Here is a 25,295-nt window from a genome sequence, read left to right on the forward strand (position 1 = left end):
GTAAGAAATCTCTAGTTCACATTTAAAAGCTCTTGTTCATCACTGTAGTTCGTGCATGATTGTGAGCCACAAACGCTGTTGCAGCAGGATTTGCAGATGGAAACATTCATTTTCATAATTAGGGTATGCTTAACCCATGCAAATTATTCTAGTGAATACAGCTACCACAACCTCAGGGGAGTCGCCCATGCATTTTGATTTTGACCTTGTGGGTATGTTTGGATTAGGAATCAACTTCAAAAACTTGGCAGTAAATCAAAATCAGCTTGATTGAGGATTCCTACAAAAAGACCGTGAAACCCAAGCGATCAGCAAACCTTGTGATTCTCTAAAAAAAATCGAATTGTCATTGGTACATAAGGTGACAAGGTGCTCAGAGTGGCGATATAGAATCACCTTAAGAAAGATTATGCTTATCCTCATTTTGAATAGGGAAGTGGGGGTGAAGTTGTCATTGACTTTAGCCTTTCCATTGGAGCAAAAAGAAAATGCTGGAAGTCCACAAGTTAACCTTTACCTAGATCATTTTTAACTGGTTTTCTAACAGCAATCAGGATAGGAAATACATTTGTTAATTCCTCATTCCCTGTATGCTACGCATCAAAAGAAAACCTCCATTGACTTGCTTTTAATCCCAGAAACCACAGTCAATTCGTCTTCCCGAAAATGCTCTCTCTCTCTCATTTGTTCTGGAAGTGACTGTTCATTATAGCATTCAAACGCTCATTTTTTTACACAATAAGAAAAAATGGATAAAGGCCAGTTACCTGCACGGGGCATTGCCTGCCTCATTATAAACTTCAATACTCTTGGTCAATATCTGACATTACTAAGGAAACCCTCTATTTCACTTGAGGAACTGAAGCACTCACTGTCGAAGAGAGCATCCATGAATTCTTCTCATAATGACATTATTTCAAAACCTAAGAACTATTGCAACAGCAAGCTGAAAGGCATGAAATACCAATAATCATCGCCCGATATTCAAATAATGCTGCAGTGGCATTAAGATTCTTCTATTGAACTTCATGCAACACAATCAAATGAATGCCAACTGAAGACAACTGGGCAAACATACAACTAGAAAAGATAAGAATCACAAAGAAAAGAAATGGACCAGGAACTCTTCCTACGTTCTGACAACAATCATAGTTTATGGTAGATGGAATCCCAGGATCATCCATGGCAAAAACTCCTGATCAACTAAATGAATCAAGATGAAATATCTGCATGTGCTAGTGAGAAAGAAGCTTCTTTTTTCTTTTTGTATTCATTGTACCGCAGGAAGAAGTACCCCAGGTAATCAAAATCTATAGGAGACACCTTTGCCTGTCCATCGGAGAAGAATAATAAATCTGTAATTATTCTCTTGGCAGCAGAAGCTTCCAACATGAGAATGTTGTATTGTTCACGCCAAGAAAAATGTCATGGGCTAACCACCAAGGGAAATGAAAATTACCTGAATCAGTGCCCATAAGGCCCAGTATAGATGCGAAGCTAAAGCATAACAATTTGTCTCAACATAAAGAGCATCTAGGTCTTCATTAGATGCCTGTATGTTAACAAGTCAAATACTTGCAATACTTGGAAGTATGTCGGATAGATTTGAAATGCAAAGAATGAACTTCTTCACCTTAATCTAGCTTCAATTTTAACACCATCTACTTTGATTCCCATGACAAGGAAAAACTATGAGAAAGAAATTCTAAAGATCAACTGTCATGCAGTAAATTTGAACAAATGACACAAACGCTAGTAATAACCTTCCAAGCTTGGAACAAAATCTAAAAGAAATTATCGAAAACAATGTTGTAGTTATCCTTATGACATGGTTCAAGAAAGTGCATGAAAAATCACAGTAGAAAACACTGGCTGATCAGTCACCAAGTAAAAATTTAGGTTGTGAAGCAATCTACTTTGATCACCATGACAAGGAAAAATTGTGAGAGAAATTCTAAAGATCTCTATCATGCAGTAAACCTAAACAAATCACACAAAAGGGAGTAACAATAATATGATATCAACTGTTAAAATGCATTGTTTATATATATATATATATATATATATATATATATATATATATATATATATATATATATATATATATCAGGGGTATTTTGGTCTTTTTATGTATTGTAATATATGCAGTTCAATAGGGACTTTACAGTCTTTTTATTTTTTATTTTTTATTTTATTTTATTATGTAATTCAGTAACTGATTGGGAGCAGTCCAACTAATTGTTGGACTACTCCCAACGATCATAATTCTGACCGCTGGGAGGCAGTCCAACAGACCTCCCTTTTCTCCTTTTTGGCTGTATTCCATGCTCTATAAAATAGAGCCTTATGTAAACCTGCTAGAATTGCTTTCAAACATATTTGATAAAGAATACAAAGAACAATTATCTTTTCCTTTGTGTTCTTGTGAAGTTTGGGTTTTTCATCTCTTCTATGAGATTGCATTCGATCCATTAGAGACCATAGTGTGATTGTGCACTTGTATAGCCTTTTGTTGGCATTGTGGTTGTGCACTTCTTGTTTCATTTCATAGTATAAGAGCCTTGGGCTCTTGTAGTGTTGAAAATCATCTTGGGTGTTCTCTCTTTGTGGTGGTGGTCTTCAAGCTTTATACTTTTACTTCAAGCCAATTATTTCACCATTAAAATGGGTGAAAGAGAATCCGCCTCTGTCATCTCCTACAAGCTCAATGAAAACAACTACTTGATGTGGGCTACCGCAATGAAAAACCACATCAAGGGAAAAAAGCTTTGGGGTTTGTTAGTGGGACCACTAATGAACCCCAACTAAAGCTAACTAGTGAAGCTCTTTCTGAAGAAGAAAAGGAGAAGGCTTTGCAAAACTATCAAGATAAAATGAAGGATTGGGAAGCTAACAACGCTCAAATATTCTCATAGTTCATGAATACCATGGAGTTCAAGATTGTCACTAAGATCATCAAGTTAAAAACAGCATGTAATGCATGGATCTTATTAAAGAGCTCATTCATTCAAAAGGATATCGCTAGACTATATTATCTCTAGGACAGATTTTTATGGTCTCTTATCACCTATTTGGGATGAATTGGCTATGTTAGAACCCAAATGGGAAGGTTAGGCAATTGAAATGAGAAAACAACAAATTGAAAGAGAAAAACTTTTCTCTTTCCTATATGATCTTCGACAGAAATTTGAGCAAGTTAGGTCCTCTTTACTTCATAAGACTTTGGTTCCTTTTATAAGTGAAGCCCTTACTCAAATATGTCAAGCCAAAACTAGACTTGGAATGCACAAGTAGGTGCTTGTCGTATCAAGACCTGGTAACTTTGTTAAAACTTATAAACCTCCTCATTTTTTAGAGAAAATTCAATAGAAGAGGACATAATGGAGGAGAATATAATGGAGGATACAAGGGAGGAAAAATTACTTGTCACTATTATAAAAAAACAAGGCACATAAGACCGAATTGTCCTAAACTCAAAAAAGTGGCCGCGGTAAGTGAACCTTAAGAATCAAAGAAAGAGGGCAACTTCAATGATTTGACAATTGCCCAACTTCTATGTCACATTAGGTGCGGGTGCGGGTGCGGGTGCGGGTGCGGGTGTGGATGCAGGTGCAGGTACGGGTGCGAATGCGGCACTTTAAAAAAACTTGGGTGCAGGGGTGCGAGGAGGGTATATCTATATATATAGTTTTAAGTCAATACTACGTGTATGCGTGTGCGTTTATGTATTTATATATATAATATAGATAAAAATGGACTTGATTAGGGTTAACTGAATCTACTTTTGGATAGAAATGGACCTCAATGTGGTTGACTTCACCTAACACAAAAGAAGATGTATCCAAGTGTCGTGTGGGTGTGGTGCCCTGTTAGATGAGTCTGTGTTGCGTAGCCCAACTTGCAGAGGCTTTTTCACAAATACTAAAAATCACTCCTACTTCCGGTGTTGTCGTCTCTTCTTCTCCTCCAGGTAAGTCCTCTTGGATTTTGGATTCAGCAGCATCTTTTCACATGACTCATAATGAGTCGCTACTATCTGATTGCACTAATTCATATTTTTCGTGTGTGTCAACCGCTGATGATACTTCTTTAAAGGATAAAAGTATAGAAAATCTTGACAATAATTGAAAAAAGTTCTTTGTTCCAAATGTTAGGGTTATTCCAAAACTTGATTTAAACATTTTTTCGGTTTCTCAAATTTTCGATTATGGGTGTAAAGTATTCTTCTCATCTAAGGCTTGTTCAGTGCAGGATTTTCAGTCCGGGAATCTGATTGGGCAAGGCCATAGAAGAGAAAACCTTCACTATATGGATTCCTTATGTCTACCATCATATTCTTTTTGTAATCATATTTAAGAAATTAATTTGGATCTTTGGCAGAGAAGGCTAGGACATTCAAGTGTATCCAGATTCCAAACTATATATTTTTCCGTTTTTGGAAAAAAATTGTAAGGAAAAGGAATTTGTATATGAAGATTGCATACTTGGAAAAATGCAAATGCTGCCTTTTGGATCTAGAACTTTCTTGACTAATAAAAGTTTTAAATTAGTGCATTCGGACGTATGGGGTCCCGCTCCCGTTATGTCAAAAGATGGTTATTTATACTATGTCACATTCATAAATGATTTTAGTACACACACCAAATTTACTTCCTTAGGCTCAAACCTGAAGTTTTTTTCGTGTTTTAAAATTTTTCATAATCTTGTTAAAAATCAATTTAAAACAAATATTAAGATCTTCCGCTCTGACTCAGGAGGAGAGTTTCTTTCAAATGATTTTTAATCCTATCTAAAAACCCATGGTATTTTGCATAAAAAATCTTGTTCTAGGATCCCTCAACAAAATGGAATTTTCGAAAAAATACATCATCATGTTATTGAAACTACTTGGACCATTCTTATTTCAAAAGAAGTCCCAAAGAAGTTTTGGGCGGAAGCCACCCTCACCGTGGTTTACTTAATAAATAGAATGCCTTCTCAAATTTTAGAAAACAAATCTTCAATTGAAAAACTCTTTAAGGTTACTCCCGATTTGAAAAGATTAAGGGTTTTTGGATGTATGTTTTGTGCTTCTTGAAAAATACAACAAACTCTCTCCTAAAGCTATTAAATGTGTTTTTCTTGGATATGCCGAAAATCAAAAAGGCTATCAATGCTATGATTTTAAAAATGATAAACTTTATGTATCTAAAAATGTAACATTTCTTGAAAAAGAAGAGGAATTTGATCTTGAAAAAACTAGAGAAGAATCCGAGTATGCTTTCTTGTTTGACTTATTGCTTAAATTCAACATTGAAAATAATGATGAAATTAGTGATAATATTGAAACAAATGATGAACCAAGTGAAGAACCAACTAATAACATTATACAAAACTCTAAACGAGATAATGGGAAGCATCTATGTGCCATTTAAATAATATAGTCAATCAAAAAATATAGAAGAATCTAGTGTTAGAAGATCTGAACGAATACCTAACCTCTAAATAGGTTTGTCTTCTACGAATCTTTTTTCTCAAACTATAGGGCATGTCTTCTAGCAATTCACTCATATCATGAGTCATCTAACTATAGAGAATCCAAAGACATAAAATAATGGGTAAAAGCTATGAAAATAAAATTAGATGCATTACATAAAGCATATACTTAGGAAATTCAACATTTTCCTAAGGAAAAGAAGACAATAGGATTTAGATGAGTATTTAAGGTGAAAACAAAGAGTAACGGATCCCTAAAAAGATATAAAGCAAGGTTAGTTATGAAATGATACTCCCAGGAATATGGTATACATTATGAGAAAACCTTTGTCTCGGTAGCTCGCATGACCACAGTTACGACTCTAGTTGCAGTAGCATTCATTAGGAATTGGCCTAATGCTTTTTAAATGCCAATTTAAATGAAGAAGTTTACAAGGATCCTCTTCCTGGTCTGACTATTGAAAATAAAATGGATCTTCATCTTCAAAAGGCTTTATATGGGCTTAAGCAGGCTCCTAAAGCGCGGTATGATCACTTTAGTGGAACTATGGTTAATTTTGGATTTAAATCATGTTATACTGACACGTCTCTTTTTATAAGATCTACAGGTACTTTGCTTGCCATTTTGCTCTTACATGTTGATGATATGATCATCACTGGAAATATTCAGAAGGAAATTGAAAAAATTAAAATTATGCTTAAGAAATCTTTTGATATGACTGAACTTGGTTTTTTGAGGTACTTTTTAGGTATTGAAGTAGCATATTCGCCAAGAGGATACATTTTGTCTTAAAATAAAGTTTGCAACCGATATTGTTGCACATTCATAAATCACAAATACAAAATATCCTGACATAACTGAAGTGATAAATGTCATAATGAGAGTTGAAGATGGAGTTTTATTAGATGATCCAATTCCTTATAGGCAACTTATTGGATCACTAATATACTTATCTATTACTAGACCAGATATAGTTGACAGTGCATGCAGCAAGTTAGTTTCAGCATGAGCCTACGACAGTTCACATGAGTGTCGTGTTAAGAATAGTTTGATACATCAAAAAAACTATATCTAAAGGGCTATTCATATCCTCTTCTTCAACTTTAAATCTTATTACTTACACTGATTCTAACTGAGAAGATCCCAATAATCGACACTCAACTATGGGTTTTTGTGTGTTTGTAGGTGATTTCTTCATTTATCGAAGATGCAAAAAGCAACAAAATGTGTCTTTATCTTCCACAGATGTTGAATATAGGGCGATGACTAAAGCAACAACCAAGGTTGTATGGATAGTTTGATACATCAAAAAACTATATCTAAAGGGCTATTCATATCCTCTTCTTCAACTTTAAATCTTATTACTTATACTGATTCTAACTGAGAATATCCCAATAATCGACACTCAACTATGGGTTTTTGTGTGTTTGTAGGTGATTTCTTCATTTACCGAAGATGCAAAAAGCAACAAAATGTATCTTTATCTTCCACAGAAGTTGAATATAGGGCAATGACTAAAGCAACAACCAAGGTTGTATGGATGACATTGTTACTTTCATATATGGGTATTGATGTTTCAGAATCTTCAAAGTTATGCTGTGATAACAAAAGAGATATACATAGCCAACAATCACACATTTTATGAACGAACAAAACATATCAAAATGGATTGTCACTATGTTCGAGAAAAATACTTAAAGATAATGATTACATTATCATATGTTCAGTCTGAATTTCAGATTGCGGACTTCTTCACCAAAGCTCTTACTCTACTATGATTTTTGTTTCTTCTTAACAAACTTTTGATGATCTCATCGAAAGTTTGAGGGGGAGTGTTAAAATGCATTGTTTATATATATATATATATATATATATATATATATATATATATATATATATATATATATATATATATATATATATATATATATATCAGGGGTATTTTGGTCTTTTATGTATTGTAATATATGCAATCCAATAGGGACTGTACAAATTTTTTTTCATTTTATTTTATTATGCAATTCAGTGACTGATTGGGAGCAGTCCAACTAGTCGTTGGACTGCTCCCAACAGTCATAATTCGGACTGTTGGACTTTTTGGCTGTATTCCATGCTCTATAAATAGAGCCTTATGTAAACCTGCTAGAATATTCTTTCATGCATATTTTATAAAGAATACAACATTTATTTTTCCCTTTATGTTCTTGTGAAGGTTTTTCATCTCTTTTATGAGATTGTATTCGGTCCTTTAGAGACCATATTGTGATTGTGCACTTGTGTAGCCTTTTGTTGGTGATTGTGCAGCACTTGTTTCATTTCAATCAACATTATTAGCTTACCAAGCTTGGAATAAAATCTAAAAGAAATTAATGGAAACAATGCTGTAGATAGAGTTATCCAGGAAACTTAAGCAGCAAATCACGCAAAAGGTAGTAACAATAATATGATATCAACATTATTAGCCTTCCAAGCTTGGAATAAAATCGAAAAAAAAATATTGAAAATGAAGTTGTAGATAGCATTATGACATGGTTCAAGAAAGTGCAAGAAAATTTGCAGTAGAAAACACTAGTTGATCAGTCACCAAGTGAAAATTTAGGTTGTGAAGCAATGATCTCAAATATCTAATGAACTAGTAAATGCCCATATGACAACCAATTCTGGACCTGTATCAAACATCCCAAATACACCAATCCATGTCACAAGGATATGGCCTTGGATATGGGGTTACAGCTATCTTTATGGAGTTCACTACAAATGGCACAAGGAGATTTGGTATGAGGGTAATAAGAGGTACAAGTGGCAACTGCTAATACATAATTTGATTCCAAAGGGAGAACAAGAAGAGATACTACAAAATTTGAGCAAGCAATGTAGCATGGAAATCTAAAGGATATTTTGGGTATTTCAAGGTCTGCAGACCAGAGTTGTCAGTCGGGAAAGCGGAAGCGGGAAGCGAGGCACTTCCAAAATTTTAGGAAGCAGGAAGCGCTGAACGACTTACAAGCGAACCAGGAATAGTCTCGAAAGTGACCTAGGAAACAAACCGGAAGTGACATAGGAAGCGAGGGGGAAGCGAAAAAAGAGAAAAAAGTAAGACAAAAAAACACAAAAAAATTTAAAAATAAAGAGAAGCGGGCTTCCCTAAATGGGAAGCGCGCTTCCCAAATTTTTTTTTTGCGGTTTCCCACACGTTTTGGAAGTGCCACGTTTCGCGCTTCCGAAACGCGCTTCGCTGAAGCACGCTTTCCCATATTGTTGTAATGAAGAATGCGAAAATACAAATAACAAGATAACTCTTAAAAGAGTTTAACAAAGAGCCAAGTAGCACAAGCACATAATGTGCACAATACACAAACCCACTAAGGGGCAAATGCCAAAAAGGCAAAAAAGAATATTATTAATGAGTGAAAAAAGAGAAAAAAGTATGTTAATATGAGGGAGAGCACCTCAATTTATAGAAGAGGGAGCCATTATGGCTCCCATTATAGTCGTTGGGGAGCCCCAACGGTCATTAATCCGTTGGGGACCCCAATGACTATAAAGGTGGGGCCCCCAATGGTTCCAATACATTGAAAAATAAAAAAGAAAAGAAGAAGAAAAAGAATACAAAAAAATAAGAAAAGGAAAACCTAAGAAAAAATAAAAAGTACAGCAAAATTACCAAAATACTCCTACCAGGTATTTTGATATAAATACACAAAGAAGAATATATATATATAAACACCCCTCGTCAAACTTTACGGGGAGAAAACGAAAAGTTTGCTAAGGAGAAACAAGAAGCAAGAAGTCGGAAGCACCTTGGTGAAGAAGTCAACCAGTTGATATTCTGATGTAACAAAAGATAATGTAATAGTTCTCCTGAGGTATTCATCCCGAACATAGTGACAGTCCATTTCAATATACTTGGTGCGCTCATGGAAAGTATGATTGCCTGCAATGTAGATCGCACTCTTGTTGTCAGAGCACATCTTGAAAGGAATTGAGATGATGACCTCCATATCACAAAGAAGGCTTCTAAGCCATACAATCTCCATGATTGTAGTCATCATAGCACGATATTCAACTTCTTTTGAAGACAATGATACTTTCTGTTGCTTCTTGCACCTCCAAAAAATAAGTGAATCCCCTAAGAAAATACAAAAATCAATAGTTGAGATTCGATCATTGGGATTACCTCCTCAATCGACATCGGTATAAGCAATTAAATCAAAAGACGAAGAAGAGGATAAAAAAAACCATTTTGAGATAGTATTATTGATATATCACACAATTCACATGACAGTTGCCATATGAACTGTCATAAGAGTATGCTGGAACTGGCTTACGGAATGGACAGCATGAGCGATATCCAGTCGGGTGATGGACAAATAAGTAAGAGATCCAATTAGTTGTTGATAAGGAGTAGGATCATCAAGTAGAACACCATCTTCAAGTCTTAATTTGACATTTATAGCTTCAGGAGTTTTTACTTTCTTATCATCTGAAATCCCCGACTTAGCATAAATGTCCGTTGTCAACTTCATTAGGGATAGAATATAACCTCTCTGTGAATAGGCCACTTCAATACCTAAAAAGTATCTCAGAAAACCCAAGTCAGACATATCAAAAGTTTTCTTTAACATAGACTTAATGTCATTTACTCCCTCTTTATCACTTCATGTGATGATCATATCATCAACATAAAAAAGAAAAATCACAATAAAATCACTTGTTTTCTTAACAAAGAGAGCAGTCTCAGTGCAACATGAGACAAAACCCAAGTTAATTAATACATTACTAAATTTGTCATACCAAGTCTTGGGAGCTTGTTTAAGACCATATAATGCTTTCTTTAGTTTCAAAACTTTTTCATTTAAATTCATACCAGGAGGAGGATCCATATAGACCTCCTCACTAAGATCTCAATTTAAAAAGGTATTTTTAACATCAAGTTGATAAATATGTCATTTTTTAATAGAAGCAATAGCAATAAAAGCTCAAACATTTGTTATTCGAGCTACCGAGGCAAACGTCTCATCATAATCTACCACATACTCTTGTGCATATCCTTTGCCTACCAATCTAGCCATATATCTTTCTAAGGAACCATCACTTTTCGTTTTTACCTTAAAAACTTATCTACATCCTATGAGTTTCTTTTCTTGGGGAGGATTAACAATTTTCCAAGTTTGAGCTTTCTTAAGTGCATTAAGTTCATGTTCCATGGCTTCATTCCAATGTGCATATTGTCTAGCATCATTGTAATGAGATGGTTCATAAAATAAGTGGATGACTAACAAACAAACTCTAAAATGTGGTGAAAAAGACTCATAAGACAAATCTATTTGGTGATTTAGAGATACGATTTGACCTTCTTTGAGATGATTCTTCTAAAGATATATTTTGAGAAAATTTGTCAAAAGCACATGGATGAGTATTTTCACTTCTAGTATAAACTTGAGTATTATTTGTTAAATGTACATCTATATTTTTATAAGAGTCATTTCTTTCATCGTTAAAGGTTTGTTTATTTTGATTTTCAACATCATTAGAAATTTCAAGGTTCTCAATTGAATTTGATTCATATTGACGAGGTAGTAAATCAAGTAAGAAAGAATAGTCAATGTTTTCTTTTGGTTCATTATTTGTAAAACCGTTTTCTTCTTTAAGAAATGTAACATCTTTTGAAATATAAAGTTTATTATTTGACAAGTCAAAACATTGGTAACCTTTTTGTTTTTCACCATACCCTAAGAAAACACATTCAATAGCCTTTGAAAAAAGCTCATCATTTTTTTAAGTAAAAACATAACATTTGCAACCGAAAATTCTTAGCCTTTTAAAATCGAGAGACATTTTATAAAGTTTTTAAAAAAGAAAAACATTTTTTAAAGATTATGAAGGAGTCCTATTATTAAGATATGTTGAAGTTAAAGCGGCTTCGGCCCAAAAAGACTTTGGAATATTTTTAGAAATTAAAAGGGTTCTAGTTGTTTCTATAATATGCCTATGTTTTCTTTCCGCAAGACCATTTTGTTGCGGTGTGTTAGGACAAGATCTTTGATGACAAATTCAATTTTGTCGTAAATAAGTTTAAAATTCATTTTACATATATTCTCCTCCAGAATTCGATCTTAGAATAAATAAATTACTTAGAAATTAATTCTTAATCATTGCATGAAAATCTTTAAAGACGAAAAACACATCGGATTTTTTATTTAAAAAGAAGATCCATATGTATCTAGAGAAATCATCCACAAAAATTACATAATATGAGAAACCTCCCTTAGACATGATAGGAGAAGGACCCCAACCATCGGAATGAACCAATTCAAACGGTCAAGTAGAGACAAAACTTCATTGTGGAAATTGAGTGGCTTTTAATTTACCAAAGATGCAATCTTCACAAGTCATGACTTTTTCATTACAAGAATTTCCCAAAAAGGAGAAAAAAGCCATCTTTGAAAAATTCAGAAGGCAAAGTCTCTTGTGTCAAACTTCTATACTTTTGACATTTACAAAATTATAAAATGACTTGGATGGTAGAGTAAAAAAATTCATAAAATATAGATCACCCCTCCTATATCCTTGCCCAATCAGCTTCCTTGACTGGAGATCCTGCACGGTGCAATCTTTAGGTGAGAAATATACTTTGCAATCTTGATTAGTAAGTTGAGAGACTGAAAATAAATAAGTTGATTTTTGGAACCACCCTTACTTTTGGAACAAAAAAACTTGAGAATGTTTTAAATCAAGTGTTTCAATATTTTCAATTTTCAAAGAAGTCGCATCGGCCGTTGAAGCATAAAATATTATGGGGGTGGAATAGACATTAGAAAGAAAAAATTTATGTGGTGTCATGTGAAAAGAAGAACCAGAGTCCAAAATCCACATACCTGGAGGAGATGAGGAGGTTGCGATGGTGGCACCCGAAGTAGAGGAACACTTAAGAAGATGTTGAAGTGCCTTCGAGATTTGATTTAGAGTGTCTTTAATGTCTCCTCCATTGTTGTTCACTTCTTTATTTTGGACATTTTCAACCGCGGGCACTTTTCCTTTAGGCTTGTGGCAAACCGGTTTGATATGACCCGATTTATTACAATAGTGACAAATAACACCCTTTCTAAAGCCATTATTCTTGGTAAAGTGGGCAGGCCTATAGGGCTTAACATTAGATCTCGGCCTAGTAACAACCAAGATCTCATCACCTTTATGAGCCATACAAAGACGTCTTTCTTTTTTGCATACTTCGGCAAAAGCATCTTCAATAGGTAAGGCCTTGCTTCTATGAAGAAGGGATGCCCTTACTTGCTCAAATTTCAGTCTAAGACCATGAAGAAATTGAAAGAAATGCTCTTTTTCAATTTGTTCTCTTCTTAATTTAATATCTTCCGGAGCCACCCACTTGGGCTCAAGAAGAGCAAGTTCATCCCAAAGGAGAGACAAAGCACTAAATCTCGGATACTCATGTCCCCTTGTTTAGTGGATCTAATATTTTCTTGACAAAAAAAATGTTTAGCTAGATCCTTCCTTTTGGGTATGCATACCCTTAACAAAGAACCAAGTTTTATTGGCTCTTCTAAATTTAACAATGTTGGCACAAATCTTTATGTCAACATTGTTCATGAACCACGCCAATATTTTCCGTGGTTACTTTCCCAATTTTCTACCTTAGTTTGATGCTCATTGATTGCTTTAATGTGATCCTCACCATCAAGAGCCTTTTCAACACCACCTTTGATCTTGGTGAACTTTAATGTCGGTTCAAAAGTGGTCCTCATCACGAAACCCCATAGTTTCTTTCCACGAAGGTGATTCTCCATTGCCCACATTAAATAATTTGATTCGTTGAGCTTGAAGGAGAGCTTCACTCTTGTGTCATACTCCATGATGACGAAGAAATGTATAAATGAGAAAAAACTTACAAAAGAACTTCCAAGATTACAAATAACCCAATCGGCTCTAATACCATGTAATGAAGAATGCGAAAATACAAATAACAAGATAACTCTTAAAAGAGTTTAACAAAGAGCCAAGTAGCACAAGCACATAATGTGCACAATACACAAACCCACTAAGGAGCAAATGCCAAAAAGGCAAAGAAGAATACTATTGATGAGTGAAAAAGAGAAAAAAAAAAGTATGTTTACATGAGGAAGAGCACCTCAATTTATAGAAGAGGGAGAAGATCACAAGAGGGGGCCATTGGGGCTTCCATTATAGTCGTTGGGGAGCCCCAACGGTCATATTAATGACCGTTGGGGACCCCAACAACTATAAAGGTGGGGCCCCCAATGGTCCCAATACATTGGAAATAAAAAAGAAAAAAAGAAAGAAAAAGAATACAAAAAATAAGAAAAGGAAAACCTAAGAAAATTAAAAAAAAACAGCAAATATATATATATATATATATATATATATATATATATATATATATTAACAATTGTATGGTGCTTCCGGTAACTCTGTTGCAAACCAATCTTTAACCAGCACAAACAGTTTTAATTTTTTGATATCCAAGTCATCAAGGCCATATATACATATTAAATAGGATGGATAATATGTTTAAAATATTATGGGCATTTTAGGATAAACTAATCACTGACTTTAAGCATATATATATATATATATGGAAATAGAAACCTACAAAATGGGCAATGTGCTAAATGAAACACGCTATCGGATTTCTGGTGTTTTTTGAAATTCCGACAGTATAGATGTGATATATATGCTTGTTTCTATAGGAATCAATTCTTGGAGCATTTGATTCCGATGCATGGATGGGTTTTTATAAGGTTTCAAAAAGCGCCGACCTACAATTTTCATAAATTTTTGAGGCTCAAAATACCATTTTTTTCATCCAAAATGCATGATCCATGTGTCGATTTCTAGTAAATCAATCATGCTGAACACGTCTATGGGGTTGAAATTTGAAAAAAACACCTGAAATCCATTAGCATGTTTAATTTATCAACGTGCCCATTTTGTAGGTTCCCATTTTCCTTTATATATATATATATATATATATATATATATATATATATATATATATATATATATATATATATATATATATATATATATATATATATAAACTAGCAACTGTCTTTTTCCTTTATTTTTTATTTGATTCAAGGGAATGACAGTGCAGATCTTAGTTTTCTCAGTCGATTCATTTCATAGCTGTCTGAGTGTTGCATCCACTCAGAAAATATGACCATCTTTATCTGGCATGGGTGTTATATTGGCAGCATTTCACCCATTACCAGGAAGAGAAAAAAAAATAAGACAAAGATTATAAATGACAATAAGAAGCTAAACATGCATTAAATAAAAAACTGGAAAATATGCATATGCCTGCAATGAAAGGAAACAAGCCAACCATTTAAAGCATACCTCATTCGGTTTCTCAGGATGTAAATAGTGTTGAAAGAAATGGTATTGTGAACCCTTGTCAGGGTACCTACATCAATATCTGAAAACTCAAATCATATTTTGGATTTAAAGGCTTGTTGGATGAAGAAGATGCAACAAATATCAAGAAACATACAGGCTGTAGTCACAATCAAATCCAGCATATTCATTGAAGTGATTTGCAATGTCATATCCTCGATAGCTGTAAGATCCATACTCAAAATCTATGAAGTATAACTTATCTGAAAGAATGAGGGAAAAGGTCAGTTCAGGATCAACTGAATCACAAAGAAAGAAGACCAACATAAGATGACAAAAGACTTCTGGGTCAACATGGACAATCCAGTATGCATGATATTAGTCTAAGTGTGAGACTACCAACAAATTGAAATATGTCACAAAATTTGACATAGAAATAATATGTTCACAATGTGTTAATAAACCCTATTACATTGTGCTTTCATTTTATAATCATCATTGGGATATCTTCCCAAGCATCTTCACCGTCAAAGAAGGTTTAGAAGACTGACAGCAAGAATGCAAATGCCTTGATTTTTCTGTTTTTGTTTTTTCTTCCCAGTTGTCAATGTTTATATCATCATGGAATCAAACTATACTTGTCAAAGAGTTAGAAAGTGAGGTAAAAATACCACAAGGAACATATCAAATGCACCCAGAACAGAGTCAAAGAATTAACAGCCCTAGAAATAAATGTATGCAGTGTTTGATGTATGTAATTACGGTTTATCTGTTTATGTTTAGTATAAGCAGAAAAAAAATGTTCAGATGAGTACAGATGATTTCAATCTCAGTATACATATTTGGGACAAATACACATAAATAGACTATAATTAGAAGCACGTAAAGATTGTAATATGTTCATATAAACATTAGACGCAACATTTATTTCAAATAAAAACCTAAAAAAACTTGTATCCATCATTTACAATGTTGCCACAAATAGTCATTCTAGCGAAAAAACCTGACTTTTCTTGCTACCTGTATAATCATCCGTCTATTTATAGTCAGTTCATTTTTGTACTCATACAAGCTTATTTTTTGGGGGAATATATTCAGTTATATCTATTGCTACTCAATACTTTCTAATTGCATATGCTTGATTATATTCATTTTCAGTATGGCAAAGATAGCCGGTGAAGGCATTGGTTGAAGATTATCAATGAAGACCTGGATTCTTCCCTTTGTTTTTCTATTTTCAAACTTTCAGTAATCACACCTAAGTTTGAGGGGAAGTGTTAAAATGTGTGTATATATATATACATATAACTGCTTATTATTGTAATAGGTTTTGCCCATGCAAGGGCATTTTGGTCATTTTATATATGTAATAAGTACTGTCCATTAGGGGCAGCTTTATCTTTTCTTATTTTTTATATTTCTTGTCATTTTCCTTTTTCATAAGGGCATATTGGACTTTGTCCAATGTAGCCGTTGGGATCTTCCTAACGGTTATATTTATAGCCATTGGGAATTCCAATGACTATATTGGCCTTGTATGGTCTATATAAAGGGGTTAAAACCAAGGTTACCGGAAGCGCCCTTATTAGAGGGGAAGCGCGCTTCTCCGAAGCACGTTTCGAAAGCGCAAAACATTGTGCTTTCGAAACGTGCTGAGAAGCACACCCAAAAAATGGGAAGCACGCTTCTCCCTTTTTTCATTTTTTTTTGTATTTTTTTCTCTTTTTTCGCTTCCAAGGTTGCTTCCGGTTCGCTTCCTAGGTCGGTTCTGAGATGACTCTTGGTTCACTTCTAAGTCGTCCCACGCTTCCCGCTTCCTAAAATTTTGAAAGTGCCTCGCTTCCCACCCTCGCTTCCTCGACCGACAACTTTGGTTAAAACCAGAGTTACCGGAAGCTTCTTAGATAGGTGGGAAGCCCACTTCCCGGAAACTCGCTTCAGAAGCGTGATACTCCTATCTTCTGAAAGTTGATGGGAATCTCTATTCTCCCATGCTTCTCCTATTCTTTCCATACGCTTCATTTATTCTTCTTATATGTTTTTTCACTCTACTTTTTATGTTTTTTATGTGTTTCCTCTTACGCTTCTCACTCACTCTCATGTGCTTTTTCTAAAATGGCAATCATCATTTTTAGATTTTGTTAAAAATTTAATTATTACACTAAAAAATCATGAAATTTAAGAATAGTTACTTTTATTTTAGTTTTTATTTGTGTTCCATTTTGATTCCCATTCAATTCTTATATTGTTTTTTATTCTTCGCTTCCCGCATCCTATACATTTTAAAGTGCATTGCTTCTCGCTTTTGCTTCCCGTATCATTTCCCTCTTTCGCTTCCTAGTCTGGCAACCACTAGCTCCGTGCTTTTCTTTTGGTTTGTCCATTATTCTGCAATTCTTTCTTTTTTTTTCATTTTATAATAAAAGTTGCTTTTGATTGGCAACTTTTCTTTTTCTTGGCACCATAATTGACAACAAATTATGATCTATATCACAGGGACATGCCATTTGGGTGTGTGTCCCTGGTGACACGAGCAGAATACGACATTATTTTAATATTTTTAAATAATATTTTATTATATTTTAATTTTATTTCAATAAAAAGCTATTTTTAATGTTAAAATATTTTAAAAGTATTTTTATTGATTAAAAAAGTTTAAAAATTATGTTTCCTCATGTCCCATTTATTGAAAAAAAATTCAAACTTTCGGGTCAAATCCGAATCTCACATCCTCGAGTCCATGAATCATTGTGACATAGATTATGATATGTATAATGTTGACTAGGATCTTTTATTGCTAAGTTGTATCTTTCATGAATGCACTATTGTACAACTCACAATGATCTAACCTAGTTGACTCCTAGCAAGTTAATAAGTCTGCAAGCCAGGTCTAATGACAGTTCTAGACCTTAATTGTGCTTCATATGGATCAAAGCATCTCAGAAGGCCAATCTTGACACTTGCATAAATTGCTTACATACAGAGCACATCAAAAAATACACTGCTTGATTTATATTGTCAAGAATTTAACATACAGAAAATGCACAGTAATGTGGATTCGACGTGCAAGGAGGGCATTTACTCATTAAGGAAGCAAACATAATAATGATTGTTTTGGTAATCTGAAGGAAGGATTAGTTGTTCTTAAACTGGGTGCAAATCTTGTCAGCAACCCCACCACATTCACATGGTTTGGCCCTTAGCCACAGACTTCTTATAAAGAATATCTAAATAAGAACAGCCAAAAAATAATGCACAACATAAGCTCAACAAAAGATAAAAGTAGAATGGTGATATCTTAGCCTCTATGTCACATAGATGCATCTAACAAGCAGCCGTACCCATGTCGACATGGCCCGACATGGGTACGGGTACCGGACACGGCACGGATATGTGTTGGTCCAGACCGGGTCGGGTCCAACCTTGACCCGACCCAAATAACATTTTTTTTTACTTTTGATCTGGGGTCGAAGGGCAGGGAGGAAGAAGAAGAAGAAAGAGAAAGAGGAGGAAGAAAAAGTAGACGGGGAGAGAGAGAGTACCGAATCTTCTTCCTCAACCTGCTCCTCTTCTTCTTCTTCTCCACATCTGCCAGAGAGAGAGAGAGCAGATGAAAGCCCCCTTTTGTTCCCCAATCTTCTTTTTATTAAAAAAAATTCAAATTCCTCCCCTTCATGGAGAGCCACACCTGATCCATACCCAAACTCTCTCTCTCTCTCTCTCTCTCTCTCTCTCTCTCTCTCTCTCTCTATATATATATATATATATATATATATATATATATATATATATATATATATATATATATATATATATATATAACTGTGTCCCCATATCATCGATTTTTGAAATTGTCGTGTCATACCTCCATACCCATACCCATGTGACATAGATTAGCTTCTATATCCTCAAGAAACCGACAATTTGTAAAATCTTTAGATTAATGTTGTAACCTCTTACCTTCATCATCACTGAGCATCAAGTTTCCAGCAAGCAAATCATTATGAGAAAACACCACAGGAGCAATTAGACTGTCTGTTAAGGCCTGTTAAAATTGGACCAGAAGACAAAACATTTGAATAGCATAAGGTAAGAATGCCCAGATTTCTTGAAAAGTTCAAGTTAGAGATCTTAAGTACATGAACTAGAATAGCAATATATAGAACAAATGGAGGCTTTAAGACTTATAGTATTAACTTAGCATGTTATAGATGGAAGATAATAATGCATCCTCACTTGAAAAAAAATTGGGAATTCTGCATATGGAACATGTTTAACCTCCATCGTATATTTTTATAATTTTGTAATGGTAAGAACCCCAAAACAATATCCCAGAGAACCTAGTTCTGCTCTTTTTTTCAGTCTAGTAGATGTTTCCTCTTTCCTTTCCAGTGTTGTCAGTATTGTATTGTATTGTACGATACGATATATCGTAGTATTGGTGGGGGAACTAGTAAATCGTACTTGGTATGATTATCATACCAATACAATATGTATCGTACGATACAGGGTGTATCATATGATAGACCCTGTATCGTACGAATCAAACCTGTTTTTTCTTTTACTTTTTTGGCGTCGGAAAAGTGGCGACCAGCCACTTATGTGGGCCATTTTTTAGCCCCCAAGGGTCATTTTAACCCTGTTTTTTCATGTTCTCCCTCCCCAAACCCTTTTCCTAAGCCTACCCTAAAAATTGGGGCCTTTGCTAGATTCGAGCCCTAGAAATGTGATTGTCTCAAATCTCATCAATTTCCATCCTATCCAACCTTTTTTTTGCTTTTAACCCTCAAATCTCACCCATTTTCATACTACCCCACACTAGAAATAGGGGCTTTTGCTAGATCCGAGCCTTAGTGACATGATTTATTCTAATCCACCCATTTTCATCATACACACATTTTTTGTGCCTTCTAACCCTCAAATCCGAACTCTAGAGGGTTTGATTCAACGTATTTGGAGCATAGCTAAATCAACAAATTCAACATGAGATTATTGTGCACGTTTATCAAGAAAATAGGATGTTAAACAGGTGCAACTATTGTAAGAGGCAGATTCATGGAGGCATTTTAAGGATGAAGTATCATTTAGCCGGCACAAGGAAAAATACAATAGCATGCACTTCTTCGAATATACCAAATGTTGTGAAATGTATATGCATGAGCTTTTGAAGGTATCTCAGAGGAAAAGGCATGAAAAACAACAAGAGGCGGTAGAAATTGGGGGGTACAATATGTCCCAACCTTGAGAAGAGACAAAAATGCCACCTGAGGCGTATAGGGAAGCAACTGACAGTGTGACTTGCCTGCCCCACTGAGGAGTTGGAGTTTTTAAGGCAGCAAAAGGGCAAGGGAGAGGAGGTGCGGACAATAGTGGTACTGGACATGTATCATCTCGTGGTGGACTTGGTGGTAGTAGTAGGAGGAGGGGAGAAAATAGGGGATTTACGAGTCTAGGATGTGGGATTGGTACCTATTTCTCACCTAAAACGACCCCTTGAGCCCAACCAGATATACGTTCTACCATGGCTTCCAAGCAAATAATTGAGCAGGCAGCTCTAGCAGTTGGGCATTTTTTTTATAAGACTCGTGCACCATTCAATGCTGCAAACTCGTATCATTTTCAGGCTATGGCAGATGCAATACTCAGTATATGAGTTGGTTACAAGATGTCCACCTATCATATATTGAGGGGTGAGATTTTGAAGAAAGTTGCAAAAGTGAAGCAGTGGTACGGTGAGTTTAAAGAGTCTTGAAAGACTACAGACTGCACCATCATGGCACATGGGTGAACGGACAGACGACAATGAAATCTGGTAAATTTTTTGGTTTTTTGTCTTAAAGGTGTTATGTTTTTTAAATCTGTTGATATGTCTAATAAACAAAAGATGATAGATGAGCTGTTTGTAATTTTTAAAGATGTGGTGGAGGATGTTAAGCCTACAAATGCGGTCCAATTCATTACTGATAATACAATAAACTTTAAAGTTGTTTGATTAAAGCTACAAGAGGAACATAAATGTTTTGTTTGGTGCCCATATTCAGCGCATTGCATTAATCTCATGCTTGAAGATATTGGTGGGATAGAGAGCATTTCTAAGTGCATTGAGATGTGTAAAAAAATAACAAAATTAATTTATAACCATTCAGCCATCCTAAACTTGATGAGTAGGTTTACCAAGAGAGCCGAGTTGATACGCTCTACATTGACAAGATTCGCTATGAATGTTTTGACTGTACAGAGCCTCGTCATTAACCAAAATACATTAAAGCAAATGTTGGTTTCAGATGAGTGGTTTGCAATGAGAATTGCACATAAACCTATTGTGGTTGAGATAGTCTTCCCCATGAAGTTTTGAAGAGGCACAATTAGTTTTTGAGGATGACACTGCCACTCGTGAAAGTGTTGATGAGAGTGGACAGTGACAAGGCTCCAGCTCTGACCTACTTGTACGATGACATGGACAGGGCAAAAGAACATATTCGAGAAAATTTTAGAAACAAGAAAAAGTATTACATGCCAGTTTAAAAGGCGATTGATAAGAGATGGACTCACCAACTCCATTAAAACATTCATGTTGTTGTCTCTTATTTCAATCATGCCATCAAATTCTCCCCCACATTCGTATATGATAGGGAAGTACAAACAAGTGCTTTGAACTCTATTGAAAAACTTCATAGAGATCATAGTCCAAGTATGAACAAAACGAGAGGGACTTTGGACGAAGGAACACAATCCAATTGCATAGCTCATTGGAGCTAGGTATGCATTTGAAATTCAATGTTATTATATTTAATTATGTATTTTTGTGTTGTAAGGTTTTTCTCTCATGATATATTTTTCTTTTGTTGGTTTAGATCAATGGTAGAATAGGTTTGGTAGAGATGTTCCTTCATTATCTAGGTTTGCACAACATATATTGATTCAGAGATGCAATGCAAGTGAATGCGAGAGAAATTGGAGTTTTTTTTAGCTCATTCACATAAAGAGAAGGAATAGATTGGAGCATTCTTGATTAAATGATCGTGTATTTGCCGCCTACAACATGAGATTGAAGCAAAGGTAACATTAAGACTTTCATATATTAATGCATGAATTCACAGAGTTTAGGGTTTAGGGTTTAGGGTTTTAGGGTTTACGTTTTAGGGTTTACGCTTTAGGGGTTTAGGGTTTAGGGTTCAGGGTTCAGGGTTCAGGGTTCAGGGTTCAGGGTTCAGGGTTCAGGGTTCAGGGTTCAGGGTTCAGGGTTCAGGGTTCAGGGTTCAGGGTTCAGGGTTTCAGGGTTTTAGGGTTTAGGGTTTTAGGGTTTTAGGGTTTAAGGTTTAGGGTTTAGGGTTTAGGGTTTAGGGTTTAGGGTTTAGGGTTTAGGGTTTAGGGTTTAGGGTTTAGGGTTTAGGGTTTAGGGTTTAGGGTTTAGGGTTTAGGGTACATGCATACCAGCACTACAACTTTGATCTCTATCATAATAAAACCATAAATGGTGAATTGATTATTGATGAATACTCTAGGAGATCCACTGATTTGTTTTGAGCAAGAAAGATCCAAGAGGAAGCTTCTTAGTCTAGTGTAAGTATTGAACTTTGGAGTAACATAATATTAATATATGGCAATACATGCATATTCTGCTAAGGGTCGACAGCTTTCAACCACCCCAAGTTTATATGAGCACAAAAAAAATCAGAGATTAACACTACTGCAGAGACACTTTAGTCAATTCCTGTACCACGTTATCATATTACCTTCTTACATATGTTATCTTGATTTCTTTATGCATGGTATAAGGTTTGTTTGGCTTTTCCAATGTGCATTAGCCTGTATGTGATTGATGATTTTGCATTATCTGAGGTATTTACATAGTTCTGTCACACTGAAGATGTCACACACTTCAATGTTGCCTAATAAAATCAATATCAACCCAAATTATTCTGCAAAATCCAACATTATAAGAAATGAATTTATTCCAGAAAAGTAGGCAGTGTCACCAATATTTGAACTGATTGCATTACAATAATGAAAAAGAATCAAATTTGAGTACATTAAGAACTAGAAATAATGAAGCTATATTGCGTAAATGGTTGAAATTTATAAAAGCAAGCAAAAGCAAGGTTAATCAGGAACAAAGCTACCTTAAGTTCATCAATCTCATCTCTGATTTTACTGAAGGAAATTGTAGCATATTTCATTTGTTTGTCATAATCATCAAACTCAAGAGCAGATGCTGCGAGTTCAAAGCTCGATTCAGAATTGGAGAAGAGACAAAACACATGCATCACACAAGGGAAGTCATCAAAGTATTCATGAAACACGCACATACTGTTAGTTAAACACCAATGCTAAAACAGGGAAGAACACTTCATCTAGTGAAGAAAGCACCTCTCTTGAAGAACTTGAAGATATCATTCCATAATTGTGGCTCTTTAGAACCTGGTATCTCAATCTGATGGAAAATACGTAGCTGTCTTGCAATTTCAGCCGCAAGTTTTGGCTTCCCCATGTCTGCAAAAAATTGGAGATCAATGCAATGATTGCTGCATAACCCAACTCAAGTAATGAATGTCACTTGTGCACATACATTGGATTTGTGCACCACAATTTCTACAGAAATCCATGTCACTAAACTAGATCAAGAGTCACGACCAAAACATGCCTAATTACACACAATACCTAAGCACCAGCCTTGTGTTGATAGACAAGTCCAAGTAATAATGGCTTAAGAGAAGATGTCCCTTTCTCTCCGGTCAAGATGTTGCAAGACAACAGGGAAATTCTGCTTTTGCCACAAAAATTTCTTTAACAAGCCTTACCACAGCCCAAAGGCCAAGTGGCAGGGTATTGAATGCAATCAGACAACCCTACTTCAAGAAAGGTTTAGTTATGATAACCTATGTCACATAGGTGCAGGTGCGAGTGCGGCGATGCGGCACTTTAAAAAAACTCAGGTGCGGGGTGCGGGAGTGTGTGTGTGTGTGTGTGTATATATATATACACGTCCCACCCCGTCAAGCCCCTTCTGGACACTTCTCGAGCCTCAAGCCCCTTCCCCTCTCTCTCTCTCTTCCCCTTTTTCTCTCTCACCTATGTCACAGGTGCGGGTGCGGCACTTTAAAAAAATTCGGGTGCGGGTGCGGCACTTTAAAAAAATTCGGGTGCGGGGTGTGGGAGGGTGTATATATATACATATACCCGTTAAGCCCCTTCTGGACCTCTCTCTCTCTCTCTCTCTCTCTCTCTCTCTCGGACTGCTGAGCCCAAAATCGAGTCCTAGATTAGCTTGGTCTGTTGTGTGAAGCCCTTATGAGCTAATGAGACAGGCTGGGCCAGGCTCGATACCCAACACGAGTCAGATTCGAGCAAGATCGGTCTAGGCTCAGATCGAGCTTGAACCCGTCTAGTGTCCTAGTCTATTTTGGATAAAGATAACCTTGGTGCAAGTTGAACGCACCTAGGGTTTATTGACCGCACTGGTGCCGCACCCGCATTGTGTTGCATCGATGCGGGTGTGCCGGCCTATTTGGCAAGTCCATGTGACATAGACAATAACAATCCCCGAATATTTTACAATAGTGGGCATACATATTATGTGAAAATTAAACTAATCTTTTGTTATATGATTTTTGTTACAAGGCTTATCCCTAAAAGTCATTCTCCAATCTTCTTTAGTCTTGTGGGCAGGAATATTATGTGAAAATTAAACTAATCTTTTGCTATAGGATTCTTGTTACAAGGCTTATTTCTACAAGCCATTTTCCAATCTTCTTAGTCTTATCTCTATTCCTTTAAGTGCGTATTGGATCACACATACCACACACACATAGGATTATGATGATGTCAGTTCTCATCATCAATAATATATCATTTCTACATTGTTTACAACTCAAGTTATGCTTCACTTCAGCATGCTTCATCAAAATCAACTAATGTGTAAGGTAAGAATTAACTCCAATTCCCCCTCATGCAATGAGACAATGCACATATATAGCTATTACATGGATGGATAAAGACCGGGATCGTATTCAAATATGACAAGTAGGTGTAGTCTCCAGTCTCCACTGCGTCACATCAGCAGCCGTTGTAAATATCTTTCTTAGCAATGTTTCATTGCCTAAATATGCTGAAATTTAGATCAGGGAAACATTACTTGTTAGTACCCCTTGTATCCAATGCTTCTCAAATTGTTGACCATACTCAAGCTTGAACGTGCTTCAGGCAAGTAGGCAAGGTAGCAAGAGATCTTAATCAGGAAAATCAAAATGATGATCTCTACCAAAAGAATTCAATATGATAGCTAGAACAAAACACCTAACTGACAAAAGGACAGGTGGAACTCAATGAATTCTTTTTAAGAGCTATGTTCGGAAGGAAGTTTTCTCCGACTAAACATTAATTTCTTTTTCAAAGTAAAAAGATACATATTGATGAGTCAACCCCATTGTAGAGTGTAGGAATA

General features: G+C 35.4%; 1 protein-coding gene across 5 annotated transcripts in view; it reads right to left on the minus strand.

The window, feature by feature from the left end:
* LOC149820481 (putative ethanolamine kinase) overlaps positions 1 to 25,295 on the minus strand; it is a 53,430-nt gene that overhangs the window by 9,610 nt on the left and 18,525 nt on the right. The window contains exons 5-12 of one of the 5 annotated variants that reach the window (XR_016426883.1): positions 23,222 to 23,344; positions 22,975 to 23,066; positions 18,812 to 18,896; positions 15,009 to 15,114; positions 14,855 to 14,921; positions 1,634 to 1,689; positions 1,460 to 1,552; positions 846 to 1,329 (exon numbers count right to left, since the gene is read on the minus strand). Coding sequence is in view for 3 of the 5 variants with exons in the window: in XM_089983933.1 (XP_089840059.1) it covers positions 1,213 to 1,329; positions 1,460 to 1,552; positions 14,855 to 14,921; positions 15,009 to 15,114; positions 18,812 to 18,896; positions 22,975 to 23,066; positions 23,222 to 23,344 (683 nt within the window). In the remaining 2 variants the exon portion in view is untranslated. Of the gene's footprint in view, positions 1 to 845; positions 1,433 to 1,459; positions 1,553 to 1,633; positions 1,690 to 14,854; positions 14,922 to 15,008; positions 15,115 to 18,811; positions 18,897 to 22,974; positions 23,067 to 23,221; positions 23,345 to 25,295 lie in introns of those variants that run through there. The other 4 variants (XR_016426884.1, XM_089983933.1, XM_089983932.1 and 1 more) reach the window with 4 other exon arrangements.

The sequence above is a fragment of the Nuphar pumila genome, chromosome 12 (assembly GCF_984573655.1).
Source record: "Nuphar pumila chromosome 12, dmNupPumi1.hap1.1, whole genome shotgun sequence".
NCBI classification, from domain to species: domain Eukaryota; kingdom Viridiplantae; phylum Streptophyta; class Magnoliopsida; order Nymphaeales; family Nymphaeaceae; genus Nuphar; species Nuphar pumila.